Genomic DNA, 18,917 nt, shown 5'->3' with positions numbered 1-18,917 from the left:
CACAAACTTCCTGCTGGAGGGCACGTAACTCACCCTCCAACACAAACTTCCTGCTGGAGGGCACGTAACTCACCCTCCAACACAAACTTCCTGCTGGAGGGCACGTAACTCACCCCTCCAACACAAACTTCCTGCTGGAGGGCACGTAACTCACCCTCCAACACAAACTTCCTGCTGGAGGGCACGTAACTCACCCTCCAACACAAACTTCCTGCTGGAGGACACGTAACTCACCCTCCAACACAAACTTCCTGCTGGAGGGCACGTAACTCACCCTCCAACACAAACTTCCTGCTGGAGGGCACGTAACTCACCCTCCAACACAAACTTCCTGCTGGAGGGCACGTAACTCACCCTCCAACACAAACTTCCTGCTGGAGGCCACGTAACTCACCCTCCAACACAAACTTCCTGCTGGAGGACACGTAACTCACCCTCCAACACAAACTTCCTGCTGGAGGCCACGTAACTCACCCTCCAACACAAACTTCCTGCTGGAGGGCACGTAACTCACCCTCCAACACAAACTTCCTGCTGGAGGGCACGTAACTCACCCTCCAACACAAACTTCCTGCTGGAGGGCACGTAACTCACCCTCCAACACAAACTTCCTGCTGGAGGGCACGTAACTCACCCTCCAACACAAACTTCCTGCTGGAGGACACGTAACTCACCCTCCAACACAAACTTCCTGCTGGAGGCCACGTAACTCACCCTCCAACACAAACTTCCTGCTGGAGGGCACGTAACTCACCCTCCAACACAAACTTCCTGCTGGAGGGCACGTAACTCACCCTCCAACACAAACTTCCTGCTGGAGGCCACGTAACTCACCCTCCAACACAAACTTCCTGCTGGAGGGCACGTAACTCACCCTCCAACACAAACTTCCTGCTGGAGGGCACGTAACTCACCCTCCAACACAAACTTCCTGCTGGAGGGCACGTAACTCACCCTCCAACACAAACTTCCTGCTGGAGGGCACGTAACTCATCCTCCAACACAAACTTCCTGCTGGAGGGCACGTAACTCACCCTCCAACACAAACTTCCTGCTGGAGGGCACGTAACTCACCCTCCAACACAAACTTACTCTAAAATCCTAACCTAAAACATGCATCAAAATGATTATATATCTTGAGAATTTTAATTTTATTAGCAAGTTTAATTAATCAGGAAAGTTACTTTAAAATATATTCTTCAAGCTAATGCAACCTCCAAACATACATTTGAAATTTTACTGTTTACTTTACTGTGTAAGTCAATATAATTTGTAAGTTTAACGAGAGTTAAATTACTAATATTTATCAAGCAAATAAAATGCAAATGAGTTACAACTTTAATTTAAATATATTGTACTATTTATAACTGAATATATATTCAAAGAACAAGCAAGAAACAGACATTATATAACAGAAATAACAAGTACAAAACTACAAGTACAAACCGACAAGTGTTTACTATAAGTGGGGAGAAAATGATGGTAAACTAAATGCTTTTAGCTGTCGATATTCCATTTAAAAGATTACATTTTATTAAATCATTGTGCATGCACCACCATTCTCTCCCACTGACAACACGGAAATTCATATAGAATACATTATATTTATCATATGTAAGGTCATATAATATAACAAGGTTATAGCCGGTGATGGTGGTGATGATCGCTGCTTCTCCAACACTCGCCCGCATCCACCACCACCACCATGTTCTCCCTCTGCATTAGGGAGAGACAATGTTCACCAACAACAGTATAAATAACAATTAAGAACATAACTACACGGAGTAAAATAAGCATGACGTCAATCCGCCGGAAATGGGGCAGCAACGCACCTTCCGGCCGGCTGTCCCTGGCTCCTAGGCTAAAACATAATTACCCTTACATCCCACATCAGTGATTGTCTGCAGTTGAGAGCAGAGTATAGTATACACCACTGGTGCCAGCAGTCCTCCGGCCACGCTTCGCCCGAAGTGTTAAAAAGCTAGATTAACAAAACATGAGATCATGTGTATAGGGTTCCCCAGCTCACCCAGTAGGGCCAAGGCAGGTCGGGCCGACGTCACTCTAAGGCCAGTGAAAGACAACTAGACATAATAAAGAGTCAAGGAGAGACATGGTCGAGGGAGTCACATGTATCGCCAGATGAGGGCTGATACATCTTAACAACAGCGACACGGAATGCTGCAACACAAGATATACACTCAACCAGTAACGTGTGTGACGGTAAAAATAACCCGTCTGTTGTCCGCCATTAGCACCATGAGACAGGTGTCGGGTGGCGCTCACATCATCCGTCTGGCAGCTCCCACTACCTCAATTATTAACCTGTGAGCAAACTTGTGGGTAGGTACCCGAGCGGGAGGGGGAGGGGGATCAAATACACTTTCCTCTATGGAGTAAATCACAATAAAATCACAGCTTGAAATGATTGTCCACTCCTTGTGTTGGAACAACGGGAGGTGTGCTGCTTCCCGTGTAGGCTATCCCCGTGTGGCTGCCACACGGGGATCACGGAGAGGTGTTGGGTGTTTGACACCACGGTACAGTGTATACCTCGAGCAAATCAAGAGTAAGTTCTGAGAGTTCTACTTCCCAAGCCCAGCCTCAGCAGGCTTGACTTGTGATAACTTGGTCCAATAGGCTGTTGCTTGGAGCGGCCCGCAGGCCCACATATCCACAACAACCCGGTTGGTCCGGCACTTCTTACAGAAACTTGTCAAATTGCTTCTTGAACACACCATCTCTTGTTCCGGCAGGAATTTCTTACGTTCGCTGGGAGGATATTGAATAGCCGTAGGCCTCTCCTGTTTATACAGCCTATGGCACCACTCTTCACTGGCCCTATGCTGCATATCCTGCCATATCGTTCGCTTAAGTATGATGTTATTGAACTGTGCAAATTTGGGACTTAACCAGTATTTTCCGTATATATTATTTGATACCTCTCGTCTCCTTTCAACAGTGAACATTTTGAGAGCTTTGAAACGGTTCCAATAATTTAGGTGCTTTATCGTGTCCATGTGTGCCGTATATGTTTTCTGTATTCCCTTAATTTCAGAAATCTCTCCTGGTTGGAAAGGGGTGAGTGAATACTGAGCAGTACTCAAGGCGGAACAGCACAAGTGATTTGAATGGGATGAGCATTGTGGTGAAATTACCTGGATTTGAAGGTTCTCGTGATCCATCCTATCATTTTCCTGGCTGTTGCTACATTTGCTTTGTTATGCTCGCTAGACGTTGGGTCGTCTGACATTATTGTTCCCAGATATTTTTACATGTCGTTTTCCTTCTATGAGGAGATCTGAGTCTTGTACCTTGTAAATACAGGGTCTTGTACCCTGCATTTCGTTTTTCTTAATTTTTACCATACCCAATTGTCTGGAATTAAACATAATGCTATTTTCTTGTCCAATCGAAGACTTTATTGGTATTGGCTTGACGCTTTCAAAGCCTTCTACAGAAGAAATTTTAAGGCAGATTTTTGTATTATCTGCAAAGAATGACACGAAGCTGTGACTTATAATTTTGTCTATATCTGAAATGACAATGATAAAACGCAGTGCTGCAAGGATTGTTCCCTCGGGAACAGAGGCTTTGTGGCGTCACTACCACACAGGGACGATGGAGGTGTTGGTTGTATGACGACATGCTGGAGAACAGCTTAACTACAACTCAAACAGAAAAACAGGACTTGGTGTGTATGGTGCCATGGTGTATAAAAAATAATTAAAAGGTTACTACCAGAAGGGATTAGGATCAAGTGTTGGATGGGTATGAAAAAATAATGATAAATAACCAAGGACAGTGTGTGTGTGGTGGATTACTATGTACATGACGACCAGCCTTTCCCTGTAACAATCGAAGCTAAGACAGTGCTACAGTTCAATATAAATTACAAAAAAATTCATCGGCAAAACTATGGAAAAGAGGCGTTCAGAAGCCGTGGCCAACGTCTCCGACACGGCCATTAAAAACAGAAGCTAACAGATAAATACAGGGATATATATCTACCACAAGGAACCATAGATAGGTGCTGGGTGTGGTACCATAGCTAGCAGAGGGGTAGTAGGCTTGGTTTTCCCCCGTGACCCACGACTGGACGCTGACGAAGTCGCCGACGAAGGACGGGATGGAGCACTTGAGGATGGCGGCGTTTCCTCGGATGACAAACTCGTCGCTGACTCGGGTCTCGTACGCCTGGGCCACCACTGTAACATCACCACCACCGCCTCCGTCACTCCAGTGTTACAGCAAGCCTTATGTACTATGTACCAGCACGCCGGCAGAGATAACGCCGAGTACACTGAACTGAATACAGTCAGATAATCTGCTGCGACCTTAGCAGCAATCAGTCGTGCCTTAATTTATGAAAATTGCATCATGTTAGATTAAACCGTAACCACAATTACCTTCTGAAATACGCAACCTGGAAAGAAATTTATCTTCAAAGGATTTCTCAGGCTCATTTATATCTGAGGCACACAAGAGACGGATGTGAACAATACTCACGAGATATACAACAATACTCCTGCTGCCTCAACAATGCTCCCGCTGCCTCAACAATGCTCCCGCTGCCTCAACAATACTCCTGCTGCCTCAGCAATGCTCCCGCTGCCTCAACAATGCTCCTGCTGCCTCAACAATGCTCCCGCTGCCTCAACAATGCTCCCGCTGCCTCAACAATGCTCCTGCTGCCTCAACAATGCTCCCGCTGCCTCAACAATGCTCCCGCTGCCTCAACAATACCCCCGCTGCCTCAACAATGCTCCCGCTGCCTCAACAATGCGCCTGCTGCCTCAACAATGCAATCCCGCCTGCAACAATGTAGCTGCTGCCTCAACAATGCGCCTGCTGCCTCAACAATGCTCCCGCTGCCTCAACAATGCGCCTGCTGCCTCAACAATGCTCCTGCTGCCTCAACAATGCTCCCGCTGCCTCAACAATGCTCCCGCTGACTCAACAATACTCCTGCTGCCTCAACAATGCTCCCGCTGCCTCAACAATGCTCCCGCTGCCTCAACAATGTAGATGCTGCCTCAACAATACAGCTGCAGCCTCATCAATGCACCTGCTGCCTCAACAATGCAGCTGCTGCCTCAACAATGCAGCTATTGCCTCAACAATGCACCTGCTGCCTCAACAATGCACCTGCTGCCTCAACAATGCTCCCGCTGCCTCAACAATGTAGATGCTGCCTCAACAATGCAGCTGCTGCCTCAACAATGCACCTGCTGCCTCAACAATGCACCTGCTGCCTCAACAATGCACCTGCTGCCTCAACAATGCTCCCGCTGACTCAACAATGCACCTGCTGCCTCAACAATGCACCTGCTGCCTCAACAATGCTCCCGCTGCCTCAACAATGCTCCCGCTGCCTCAACAATGCACCTGCTGCCTCTACAATGCGCCTGCTGCCTCTACACAAACCCTCACACACACACAAGCCAGTATACCTACTGCCTATAAAGGGAATGCAGTTCTCCTGAACGCTACACCTCGATACTCTTTTTCCTCAGAAACAAAAAAGAAAAAATCCATATAAACCAAAACAACAAAGACCGAGAGAAGGACGAGGAGATTAAACTGCAAAAGAGAAAAAGTAGGATAAGTGAAAATTTATGGTATAGACAATAAAGGTAGGGTGAGGGAAGGAGAGGGAGAGAGGGCTGCAGGGTGAAGGGAGAGGTGGTGCAGTCGCTCCGTCTCCGCCAGACAGACGGTGGGCTTGCTTGGTTACCGTAAGATGTTCCCTGCTTATAGAGACGAGCGTCGGAGTCCACCCAGGCCTCGACGCTGACGAAGTCGGCCACGAAGGACGGGATCATGCACTTGAAGATGGCCGCGTTGCCCGCCAACACGTCCTCGTCGATCACCCGCGTCACGTACTTCTGCGACACCACTACAACACACACACACTAGCCTCAGTGTCTACTTCGCCCGTGTCCACACACACACACACACACACACACACACACACACACACACACACACACACACACACACACACACACACACACACACACACACACACACACACACACACACGTTTCAGGGTCTCTAACATGTGAGTGCACCACGACAATCTAATGGCGCCTTATCTTCGGTGAAACAAATAACGGTGGGAAGAATATCATACAGTGTAGAGTGTCCAGTCTTGTATAGAGATAACGGAGACAGTAGTACAAACGAGGACAGAGGGAGCCTCTACTGGAAGACGCCAGAGGCAAGCACACAAGCAGCACCTCTACTGAGGACTTGTCAAGAGGGGAAACTTTCCGAACATCAATGACAAGTTTGGTCTCCCTACAGACAATTAAGATATGGAAATCTTCTCCCACCTGCCTATTAATTCTACTCTATCTACTCCTGATGCCTTGCATCTCCCCCTCACTTTTATGTGGATGTCATGTAATATCTCCGCCACGTGATGTCTCCGCCATCTCTTCCCCCCTCTCCTCATACTCACATATCGCACCATCCTTCTCTTCCCCGTCTCCTCATCTCTCCCCTTCCTCCCCCCCCCACCCCATCCTCCTGCAGTAAATCCTCCCCTCTATGGCGTGTGGGTAAACGAGAAGCAAAGGTTAATACACGGGGGGCCAAACTAACCTTTTGTAATTGCTACTTAAATCAGCGTCCTAAAATGGTTGGAGGAACACAGTAGGTCGCCTGAAATTAACAGAGGACGATGTTGCAGGGGGAGGAGGAGGCGTGATGTGTTGTAATGTTTTAAACGTGTGTTTTTGGTCTTTGGTGAAGACTGTAGATGATATACCGTGTTATGTAGATGGTTGAGGTGTGTGTGTACTCACCTATGGGTGAGCAGAGTTTCGAGATGGGCAGAGTTTCTTTCACCCTATGCCCCTGTTACCTAGCAGTAAAATAGGTACCTGGGTGTTAGTCAGCTGTCACGGGCTGCTTCCTGGTGGTGGCCTGGTCGAGGACCGGGCCGCGGGGACACTGAAAGCCCCGAAATCATCTCAAGATAACCTAGTTGTGTATGCGTTTATCTATGTAACTCTTCATATAGGCCAGGGTAGCTGCACAAGTACAGATGTACTTAAGTAAAACAAAAAAATGAGAGAGAGCTGAGAATCAAACACGTCCGGAGCACCAACTAGGTTCTGCTTACTTCTGCAGCTTGGAGCAGTAACATGAGCAAGTAACCAACCAGCCTGAGAAGACTCAGAGAGCAAGACTGACCGACACGACAAATTAAACAACTGAAGCATAAATAACAGAACATTTATGTTGGGAGAAATTTAGGGTAAATAGAAAAAAATCAGTGCTATAATTTCTAAGAGCACACATGATAGGTAATACCAATTGTTTTATCACCTTGTAAAGAAATGTAAATGTAAAAAAATACATTAGTTTGCAACGTATTGAACAGTCTAAGGAGAAGAAAAAAGAAGGAGAGAGAGAGTGTGAGTGACATGTGATCACTGATGTATCCTCCACGGCCACCATCTCACCTCACCTGCAGCATTCTGCAAGACGAATCTTAACATCGTTACTTCAACAACAACTGTAAAGTGTTAATATTGCTAAGAGGAGCTGATAAACACCTGAGGATCAGACTCAGGCGAGGGAGAATACTGAGGAGTGAGAGGCGGTGTTGGACCTACTGCTCCGGCATTACCATAATTATCTGACGTAACATAAGTCCTAGACTCAAGGTCCTCCCACGCCTGCACGCTGACGAAGTCGGCAACGAAGGACGGGATGACGCACTTTAGTATAGCAGAGTTGCCGCTGAGGACGCTCTCGTCCCACACCTGAGTCACGTACTTCTGAGACACCACTTCAAGAGACACAAAAAGAGGGAACACTTATATCACTGACCACACTCAGGGGCTTCTAACACTCACATGTCAACGAGAGAAAAGTGCAACAAAAGTGCAGTGAAGCTGTGATCACTATTGATCCGTCACGTGACCACGTGATATTGTTTACGTGGAGTTGTGTGTGTGTGTGAGAGAGAGAGAGAGAGAGAGAGAGAGAGAGAGAGAGAGAGAGAGAGAGAGAGAGAGAGAGAGAGAGAGAGAGAGAGAGAGAGAGAGAGAGAGAGAGAGAGAGAGAGAGACAGACAGACAGACAGACAGACAGACAGACAGACAGACAGACAGACAGACAGACAGACAGACAGACAGACAGACAGACAGACAGACAGACAGACAGACAGAGAGCCCAGAGTCATTCCCAGCTACTCAAGTATACGTGTTAGATGAGACAGGTGAGACATGTCGGGTGGTCCTGGCGTTGACAATGTCATTTGCTTCACATCACAACCACGAGGGAAGTCTGTACAGCATCTCGGTAAGCCTCACAAGGACCACTACGATAAAATGTTTATATGTCGCTAATTAACGATGGCCGGCCTCAGCATGCAAACACAGAGGTTAATATTATCTTCTAAAAAAAAAGGACTTTTACACATGCGCTTACGTGTATATTAAATTCATCTTGATGAATTTGTTTAAGACTTGCTTGTAAACAGTTTGGCACTTCCGTAAGTAAATGCTGTTTATACCTTTCTTAGATTTGTTTACTTTGATGACGTTATAACTGTACACACACACACACACACACACACACACACACACACACACACACACACACACACACACACACACACACACACACACACACACACAAGCAAACACAAGCTATGTAAACAAAAAATTGGGTACACCAGATCCAACGAAAGTCAACTGCTATTTTGCTATTTTCTCCATTTTAATCTATAAAACTAGAAATAAAACTTTTCTTTAAATAAGATTAAATAATACAGGATACGGCAACAATTATATATTACTTCCACTTCTCAGCTCGCGCCCGCAAACTAATCATTAAACTAAATGCTATTTAAATCGCCAGTGTATATATACTAGTTCATCAACAAGTCAAAAATATATTAAACAAATTCTGAATATTTATGGGTTATAATGTCATAATTTAGGCCCAAGGCCACCCCGGGTAGAGTATTGGAATGTTGACATTATTCAGCGCTGTTTAAGGGCTACGCAGGAGACACACTTACTGACACTAACGTGGGGTGCTGACACAGATCTTGGTACACACAAAGACCAAAGAGCCAAAGCTCAACCCCCGCAAGCACAACTAGGTGAGTATACACATCGGGACCAGAGAGCCAAAGCTCAACCCCCGCAAGCACAACTAGGTGAGTATACACATCGGGACCAGAGAGCCAAAGCTCAACCCCCGCAAGCACAACTAGGTGAGTATACACATCGGGACCAGAGAGCCAAAGCTCAACCCCCCGCAAGCACAACTAGGTGAGTATACACATCGGGACCAGAGAGCCATGCTCAACCTCCGCAAGCACAACTAGGTGAGCACACTACACTACACACTAACAAATCCACAAGGGCCGTGATGAGGGTTCGAACCTACATCCGAGGGATCCCAGACGCGCCTTGATCGACAGTAAGTACTGTCGATGATTATGCTCCTCAAATCCGGTACGAAGATTGTATATTAAAGATATAAAATCACTATAAACTTTACTGAGATGCTGCACACACTATTATTAACATTGTAGTGATGGAATACAATCACTACAATCATTTATCAACAACAAAGCAGCGATGTTTACAAACGTTGTATTAGACTGGCAGAAGCATTTCTATTTATTTGCCACAATGTAAAACATTCAAATGTGCTTACTTAACCAGACACGTGCGAACCCCAACAACCTCCCTAACCTAACCTAACCATGTATAGAAACCGTGGATATTTGTCAGCTGCTACTTTTCATAGTATTTTGTAATTTGTACGTTGGAGACATGAACGTAAAAAAAATGAGATGGATTGGTCGAGATGGCTGCATATAGAGGTTGACTCCTTACACAGAGTTTCAAACGTAGATATGATAGAGCCCAATATGCTCAGGAACCTGTACACCAGCCGAGAAGCAGAACCATAAGCCAAAGCTCAACCATAGCAAGCACAATTAGAAGAGTACAATACCGGGCTGTTATGGATCTAAAAACCACAGTAAACTATATTTACATTTTTGTTCAGTTCTTTGTATGCCAATGTTCGGAAAAATATATGTTAATGTGCTTTCATTTGTTAATGAAGCATGAGTGCAGCGGACGGCAACTGGCACTAAGTGCCGCACGAGAACCCTCCTTCATGGCCAGAGTTGTGCCAGGGTCAGTTGACGATGTAAAGCCACAAGATCTGGTCATAACAATCATCTCTTCAACACACTAACAGATCCCAGCGTCATGTTATCCATGCAGGCGATGACACACTCCAGCCTCATGTCTTAACTCCTACATACTTTTCTCCAGCCCACGAAGTCGAATGGCCACCAAAAATCAATAATATAAATTACATAAAGTCCCAAAACATAATAAGGAAAAGTATAATGCAGTATGTTTAACACACGAGAAACAACTGAGGGGGAACGGTGTGGGCAACGCAGTACACCAGTGGGCTGCAAACCAGTAAAAACAGTAAAAGACGGAAGTAGCAACATAAATTGGCGGGAGAACCTGGAAAGTGGCGATAAAGAGAAGACGACGCCGGAGTGTCCTGGTGCACAGGCCGAGATCTGGCTCTGATGCCTTCTCGTGTTTGTTTGTGACGTCCACAAAATATCCTCTCACGTCAAGTCAGGCCCCGGGCCGGGCTTGGCAAGTAGAGCTCCCGGGACCCCATGCAGGTATAATCCAGGTACATCCTCGTACTTAAGCCCAGAATTGGCTACTATGCTTTGCTATTTACGATAATGCCAGAACAAAATGGTAGCGAAGCCGAGAAGTGGCCGCGATGCTCGCTTGTTTTTGCTTACAACGATAGCAGAATGCCCTGGTGGTAAGGCTGAGAGTTGGTCGCGATCCTCGTTTGTTTTGCAAATGACACCAAATCATGGTGGGAGGGAACACCAGGATGTAACAAATGGACAGTGAATGTCACGGATAAAACACTGGTTGTTGCAGCTTCAAGAGTGTTGAAGACAAAGCTTCTATGCCAATATCTTGAGGTTATCTTGAGATGATTTCGGGGCTTTTTTTTAGTGTCCTCGCGGCCCGGTCCTCGACCAGGCCTCCACCCCCAGGAAGCAGCCCGTGATAGCTGACTAACACCCAGGTACCTATTTTACTGCTAGATAACAGGGGCATAGGGTGAAAGAAACTTTGCCCATTGTTTCTCGACGGCGCCCGGGATCGACCCCGGGACCACAGGATCACAAGTCCAGTGTGCTGTCCGCTCGGCCGACCGGCTCCCAAGCCTACAGTTCTCGCCGAGAAACCTTGTAAACATACAGCACTAAATATTATTCTGACAATTGTTTCTGTCATACGTGTTAAATAAATTCGTTTTCCACTAATAAGGATAAAGCTACTAACTTTTAGAGCTATAAATAATTTAATTTAGCAAATTACAAATCCAAAAGGTATACAAAAATAAAATATACACTGCATACAGTATACACAAAAACATTAAGCATGTAAATTAACGGTGTATATTAACGGTGACGCCAGAAAAACCGTGCTAATTGTTGGTGCTTTAAACACTAATTAATTAGTAAAGTTGTCATATTAAATAATGTGTAGCTCTAAGAGTTAGTAATATGTATCACTCTTATGAGTGAATAGCGACCTTGTTTAATTAGATTCATTTTACAGCAATAACCGTTTAAATACTTGGACTGTAAGGCAAGTTATCATATTAATGTTGATAAAGATGTATCTTCTTATGTTTTAAAACTTGAAGACAAGCTAAATAGGTCTTTAAGATTTAATAAAAGTCATATATGTGATAAAGTTGATATTGATCTTTATACAGCCGGTTCTAATATACATTCATGACGAGGCCTAAACAGTGTAAGTTTTGTTCTAAACACACATGGAGCTGTACGCACAGTGCTCCAATATGGCGGAGCTATATTCATAATATAGATATTATAGCTCAGTGATGAGGCCAGAACACCCTGGTGGGGACGTCGAGGAATAGTCGTGCTTTTCGCTTTTGTATTTTAATAATGTAGTCAAAACAGTTCTGATGCTGGTGCTGCTGGAGCTGAGCACCGGCCGTCATGCTCACCATTCTGTTTACATTTCATTTTACTCACAACGTGATGAAAATCAAAAGAAAATAACACGTTGCTGTAGAGAAGCTGGAGAGTAAGAGTCAAGCAAGTATTTAACCTGAGGAGGGGAAGGGAGCAATGTCCTCGTTCCCACCAATTATCACCACAGTATAGTGGGACGGATAAGTGGGTCAGTCATCCGTAAGAAGTATACAGTAAGATGCGAGTTGCATCATGTCTCTACACAAGGGATTCAATAATATAAACTGAATGATTTTACGATATATATAAAAACATTGAAAATGTGCGCTTTTCTGGACTATTGAGCATCGGTATCGATGGGCTACGAAGTGTAGGATTGTGCGCTTTGGTACGATAAAACCGTACAAGTTGTACGCTTGGCATATGGTCAGACCGGGGTGGGTGACACGAATCTGTATGATGGCAGCAACGTAAAGTAGTGCCAATGGCGGGCATGACGATAATGATGGAGATAATTTAAATGATAATGGCAACAAAATATATTTTGTTGGGTAATATTTGTTGCCGACACGAAGACACTACAAAATAAAAAACAAAAAGATAGAAGAGGAGGCCTCCCAGAAGGCAGCGTCACCCATACGACCACGACCCAACGTCCTATATCAGCAAACTATAATAAGATAAATCTGAAAACTCATTAAAGTTTAGGATTAAGGAAAACATGAGAGAGATGAGAGTAATCAGAGATTCCAGCCCGCCACCTTCCTCAAATGAGGTAGGAATAATAATGAGCAACAAATGTTGATCCTCGGGCAGGAAAACATTGTGCTAGTCTCCCAGCGGCACAAACTGCATCACACCCACACCACGTTTTTATATATCTGTAATTAAGAGCATCAAATTCCAACTTGACTGGCAGCCATTGTCTGGGTGACCGCAGTGCTTGAACGTATATCTGAGCGTAAGCCAGGTTACCAGTACTGCCTATACATACTTGGTGCCCGAAGTAAGAACCAAATATAGCCAACAATGCGCTCCGTGACCCGCGCTGGCGGCGCATTCTCGGTGATCTTTACCGCCACTGGTCAGTGCCCCTTACATACTTTATATTTCAAAATTGTTTATATTAATGCATATCTTACGTATACAGTAATATATAACAATATATGGAAAGACACTGTATCACGATGTATCCGTTGTATCACGATGCGAGTTAAAAAATATAGTAAATGTTAAAATTAAAATATTTATTGAATACAGTGCATGAGCCAGCCCGGGAGAAGCACCAGTGACCTGAAAACTGGGAAGCAGGAGTTGGTTGTTAGTGAGCATTGGTGGTGAGGTTATCGTACCGTAGTTGTCAGTGGCCACATATGAGATCTCCTCCAGGTCCTCCCAGGCCTGCACGCTGACGAAGTCGGCCACGAAGGACGGTATCACACACTTAAATATGGCCGAGTTCCCCCTGAGCACGCTCTCGTCCAGCACTTGGGTGAGGTACCCCTGAGCCACCACTGAGAGAGAACCCCGCATCAGACACCCCACAACACACTCCTCCATGGCCCTCACACATGTGTTTGGTGGTGTACACCACATTCTCCCTCGTGACTTGTTAAGTGGCAGCACCAGGGAGCTAATACCAACCCTCAACAGTCAAGTAAAGGGGTGTGGCCTCCCCCTCAACAGTACAGAGGGGCATGGCCTCCCCCCTCAACAGTACAGAGGGCATGGCCTCCCCCCTCAACAGTACAGAGGGGTATGGCCTACCCCTCAACAGTACAGAGGGGGCATGGCCTTCCTCCCTCAACAGTACAGAGGGGCATGGCCCCCCTCAACAGTACAGAGGGGGCATGGCCTCCCCCCTCAACAGTACAGAGGGGCATGGCCTCCCCTCAACAGTACAGAGGGGGCATGGCCTTCCTCCCTCAACAGTACAGAGGGGCATGGCCTCCCCCTCAACAGTACAGGGGGGGCATGGCCTCCCCCTCAACAGTACAGGGGGGGCATGGCCTCCCCTCAACAGTACAGGGGGGGGCATGGCCTCTCCCTTCAACAGGGTGTGTGTGGTGGCTCATGTGTCCACGGGGACGCTACAACCCCCAAGACACGGCAGTTCTCACACTTTGAAAGCCTTGGAAGTTGTAAAAAACAATAACGAAAACGTAATGTTACGCTGGTGAATATAAAGTCATTAGTGCTGATGAAGTAATGGGATGATGGGGGGAGGGGAGGGAGCGATGGTAAGGCTAGAAGAGAACATTAGAACCATTATGATCCACTTGAGCCAGCCTCAGCCACCAGCATTACCATATTCTTGTGAAGGATAGTAGAGCATCCCCTCCCCATCCACCCACGAATTAACACTGACGAAATCGGCGACGAAGGATGGGATGAGACACTTGAGTATGGCCGAGTTGCCCCTGAGGACGCTCTCGTCGACCACTTGAGTGACGTAACCTTGAGACACCACTAGGAGAGAGCCACAATCAGAACATTCCAACAACAGTTAGGAAAAAAAGTAGAATTATTTGAAAAATAATGGGAGCGTGACGTTCACCCGAGGAAACACCTCCCACCACGAGAGTAACGCCCGTCAGGCAACAACAGTGGCCAAAATACAAGAGAAATTTTTATGAAAAACAATAATTAGTTCCTCTGAAATCACGCAGCCATCTCCAGAATTCTGAAAAAGAAAGAGAAAAAGCTCCACTGAAATATGGTAGAAGAGTATGTGAGAGTGAGTGTTGGCGTGAAGGCCGGCGGCATTACCATAGGTCTGGGTGGGGTAGTAGACCATCGCCTGGTCGTCCGACCACGACTGTACACTGACGAAGTCGGCCACGAAGGACGGGATCACACATTTGAGCACGGCAGAGTTGCCTCTCAAGACGTCCTCATCATGTACCCGAGTCTTGTACTCCTGAGACACCACTAGACACAACAGACTGAGTGAGTGAATGTCGCCTGCCTGCGGTACACGGCTATACCACACCATCACCACCCCCATTACCACCCCCATTACCACACCAGCACCACCCCATCCCTCGCCCCTACTAATGCCCCTCAAGCAAAGGCTAAGCTGTGTGGTGAGGAGGAAATGTACTGGACAGAAGGGAATACAAGGAGTAAGCGGTGGTGATATAATGTCATATAATTTGTAACATGACGAGGTGGAATGGGAACAAAAGTAAGGCGCTGAGATAAAGGCATTAGGAGGTTCAGGCAAAAGAGTTTAACATGAATTATATTAAGTTACGTATTATTTATATTTGCCAACATGTGCCTGCAAAAAAAAATAATCACCATTACAACAAAATGTAAACCTGTGAAAAAATATATACTTAAAATAAACACAAGCAAAAGACCTGAAAATACCAATATGACAAAGTCTTTATTAGTCAGCTGGGGGTTTTCAGCAACCAAATTCAATGAGAAAACAAATCCATTACCGTAAGCATTATCGGTTGGATAATAGATTTTCCCCTCATTGTCTAGCCAAGACTGAACGGTGACGAAGTCGGCGACGAAGGACGGGATCTCGCACCTCATGATGGCAGAGTTGCCCAGGATCACGAACTCCTTGTCCGCGTCAGTCTCGTAGTCTTGAGCCACCACTGACGGCGAAGACACACTCTCGTAATAATTGTTCATTCCGTACTTCAAAAGTACAGCATAATACATGCCAACAAATCACTTGTAATGCTGCTACCTTCTCAAGCCACCAACTACCCATTCCACCCCCTTACACCTCCACCCCCTCTCCCCTCCTATCCCCTCTCCCCTCCATCCCCTCTCCCCTTCACCCCTTCTCCCCTCCTACCCCCTCCCCCTTCCACACACCATAAATCAGTATCTAGATATTCCCGTAAGAGGCAAAGCTGTTAATCTAAATAAGATAAGCGGACGACAGCAAAATAATATATGAAGACTTGGACATGGCAAAAAACAAAAAGTGGTCTGAGAAGTGGCCACTTGATTTTAATCCAAGCAAATGCTCGGTTCTGGGAACAAGGATGAGGAGACCGCAAATTCAAAGGATAAAGTATCTCGGCATCGACAAAACGAGAAGCCTAACATCTTATGAACGTATTTTCATAATAACTTCAGCGGCATCTTTAAACATAGTTAGTACTGTATCATCCTTCAGTGCCAAGACAAAGGAACCTTCCGAATATTGTACGCTACCTGAGGAGTACTGAGGAGGCCTGGTCGACGACCGGGCCGCGGGGTCGCTGAGCCCCGAAATCACCTCAAGATAAGGTAAGGTACCTACTTCTGACCAGTTTTACAGTATGCTTCCCTGGTATGGAATCTTCGAATAAAAACGTATAAAACGAGACAAGAGGCTCATCACGAGGCTGGCATCAGAAAAACTGACCTCATTTCACTAGATACGAGACACAGAAGAAATGATCACGACATATAAGATACGTGAAGGCATTAACGAAGAAGACAAAGACGCAGTGTTCAACATCATCAACATAAGAGAGACAAGTTATGGGGTATAGGCCGGAGATATGATATGAGCCACAAGGGTGCATGGAAGCTCTCATCCAGCCTAACAACAGTAGGAAGATAAAATGAGATCAAAAGTAGAGATGGCTAACTCCATGCAGTTTTAAAGTTATGTTACACAAGTCACATATAGGAGACCAAACAGGCACACACACACACACACACACACACACACACACACACACACACACACACACACACACAGACACACACACACACACACCACACACACACACACACACAGATGGGGGCCTCGTAGCCTGGTGGATAGCGCGCAGTACTCGTAATTCTATGGCACGGGTTCGATTCCCGCACGAGGCAGAAACAAATGGGCAAAGTTTCTTTCACCCAAAGTGCCCCTGTTACTAGCAGTAAATAGGTACCTGGGAGTTAGTCAGCTGTCACGGGCTGCTTCCTGGGGGGTGTGTGTGTGTGTGTGTGTGGTGTGGAAAAAAAAAGTAGTTAGTAAACAGTTGATTGACAGTTGAGAGGCGGGCCGAAAGAGCAAAGCTCAACCCCCGTAAAAACACAACTAGTAAACACAACTAGTAAACACACACACACACACACACACACACACACACACACACACACACACACACACAACACACACACACACACACACACACACACAACACACTCGCGTGGAAGCACATACAAACATGTACACACACTCAAACGCAGCAGGTATATACAGCACCAAGAGTTTGAGTTGAAAATGTCCTTATGTAACCTGAAGAGCAACTTAAAGAGAGCATGCTGGAAGGACTAGTGAAGCTGGGAAAGAACAAGTGAAGCTGGGAAAGGACTAGTGAAGCTGGGAAAGGACTAGTGAAGCTGGGAAAGGACTAGTGAAGCTGGGAAAGGACTAGTGAAGCTGGGAAAGGACTAGTGAAGCTGGGAAAGAACAAGTGAAGCTGGAAAGGACTAGTGAAGCTGGGAAAGGACTAGTGAAGCTGGGAAAGGACTAGTGAAGCTGGGAAAGGACTAGTGAAGCTGGGAAAGAACAAGTGAAGCTGGGAAAGGACTAGTGAAGCTGGGAAAGGACTAGTGAAGCTGGGAAAGGACTAGTGAAGCTGGGAAAGGACTAGTGAAGCTGGGAAAGGACTAGTGAAGCTGGGAAAGGACTAGTGAAGCTGGGAAAGGACTAGTGAAGCTGGGAAAGGACTAGTGAAGCTGGGAAAGGACTAGTGAAGCTGGGAAAGAACAAGTGAAGCTGGGAAAGGACTAGTGAAGCTGGGAAAGGACTAGTGAAGCTGGGAAAGGACTAGTGAAGCTGGGAAAGAACAAGTGAAGCTGGGAAAGAACAAGTGAAGCTGGGAAAGGACTAGTGAAGCTGGGAAAGGACTAGTGAAGCTGGGAAAGAACAAGTGAAACTGGGAAAGAACACAGTGAAGCTGGGAAAGGACTAGTGAAGCTGGGAAAGGACTAGTGAAGCTGGGAAAGAACAAGTGAAGCTGGGAAAGAACAAGTGAAGCTGGGAAAGAACAAGTGAAGCTGGAAAGAACAAGTGAAGCTGGGAAAGAACAAGTGAAGCTGGGAAAGAACAAGTGAAGCTGGGAAAGGACTAGTGAAGCTGGGAAAGGACTAGTGAAGCTGGGAAAGGACTAGTGAAGCTGGGAAAGAACAAGTGAAGCTGGGAAAGGACTAGTGAAGCTGGGAAAGGACTAGTGAAGCTAGGAAGGAACAAATGAAGCTGGAAAAGGACTAGTGAAGCTGGGAAAGGAGAACGAGTAAGGTGGGAAGGAGAAGCAAGGAGTGTGGAGCTGCTAGCAGGAGGAGCAGACCAGGGAGACGTTCCCGCCACTTGAGCAGGACAACAATGGCGGAGGGTGTAAACAAACTGACAGCGGCCTGCGATGACCTCACCAGCCTCACGGGGTCCTGCCACAGTCACAAAGGTGGATGGGTGGATGGATGGATGGATGGATAGAGAAAGAGAAAGAGAAGAAAGAGAGAGAGAAAGAGAGAAAGAGAAAGAGAAAGAGAGAAAGAGAAAGAGAGAAAGAAAGAGAAAGAGAAAAAGAGAAAGGAAAGAGAGAAAGAAAGAGAAAGAGAAAGAGAAAGAGAAAGAGAGAGAGAGAAGAGAAGAGGAGAGAGAGAGAGAGAGAGAGAGAGAGAGAGAGAGAGAGGAGAGAGAGAGAGAGAGAGAGAGAGAGAGAGAGAGAGAGAGAGAGAGAGCAGCTGGATATTCAACAGGCAGGATATTCAACCAGGCAGTAGAGTCCACTAGGGTGAATAATACAACCAAGCAGAATATACAAACAGGTAGGATATACAACAAGGCAGCATAAACAACCGGGCAGGATATACAACCCAGGCAAGATAGAAAGTTAAGGAGAGTGCTTACATG

At 46.0% G+C, this 18,917-nt stretch overlaps 1 protein-coding gene across 1 annotated transcript in view; it reads right to left on the bottom strand.

Moving 5' to 3' along the window:
- The window catches only part of Dscam1 (Down syndrome cell adhesion molecule 1), a 659,150-nt gene extending 643,377 nt beyond the window's left edge, over nucleotides 1–15,773 (bottom strand). The window contains exon 1 of the mRNA XM_069321167.1: nucleotides 15,499–15,773. Coding sequence (XP_069177268.1) covers nucleotides 15,499–15,730 — 232 coding nt within the window. The 5' untranslated portion in view covers nucleotides 15,731–15,773. The remainder of the gene's footprint in view (nucleotides 1–15,498) is intronic.
- Nucleotides 15,774–18,917: the final 3,144 nt, after the last annotated feature.

Source organism: Procambarus clarkii, chromosome 9, assembly GCF_040958095.1.
Source record: "Procambarus clarkii isolate CNS0578487 chromosome 9, FALCON_Pclarkii_2.0, whole genome shotgun sequence".
Taxonomy (NCBI): Eukaryota; Metazoa; Arthropoda; class Malacostraca; order Decapoda; family Cambaridae; genus Procambarus; species Procambarus clarkii.
The sequence above is the reverse complement of the archived record's forward strand: the minus strand, read 5'-3'. Positions and strand labels throughout refer to the sequence as shown.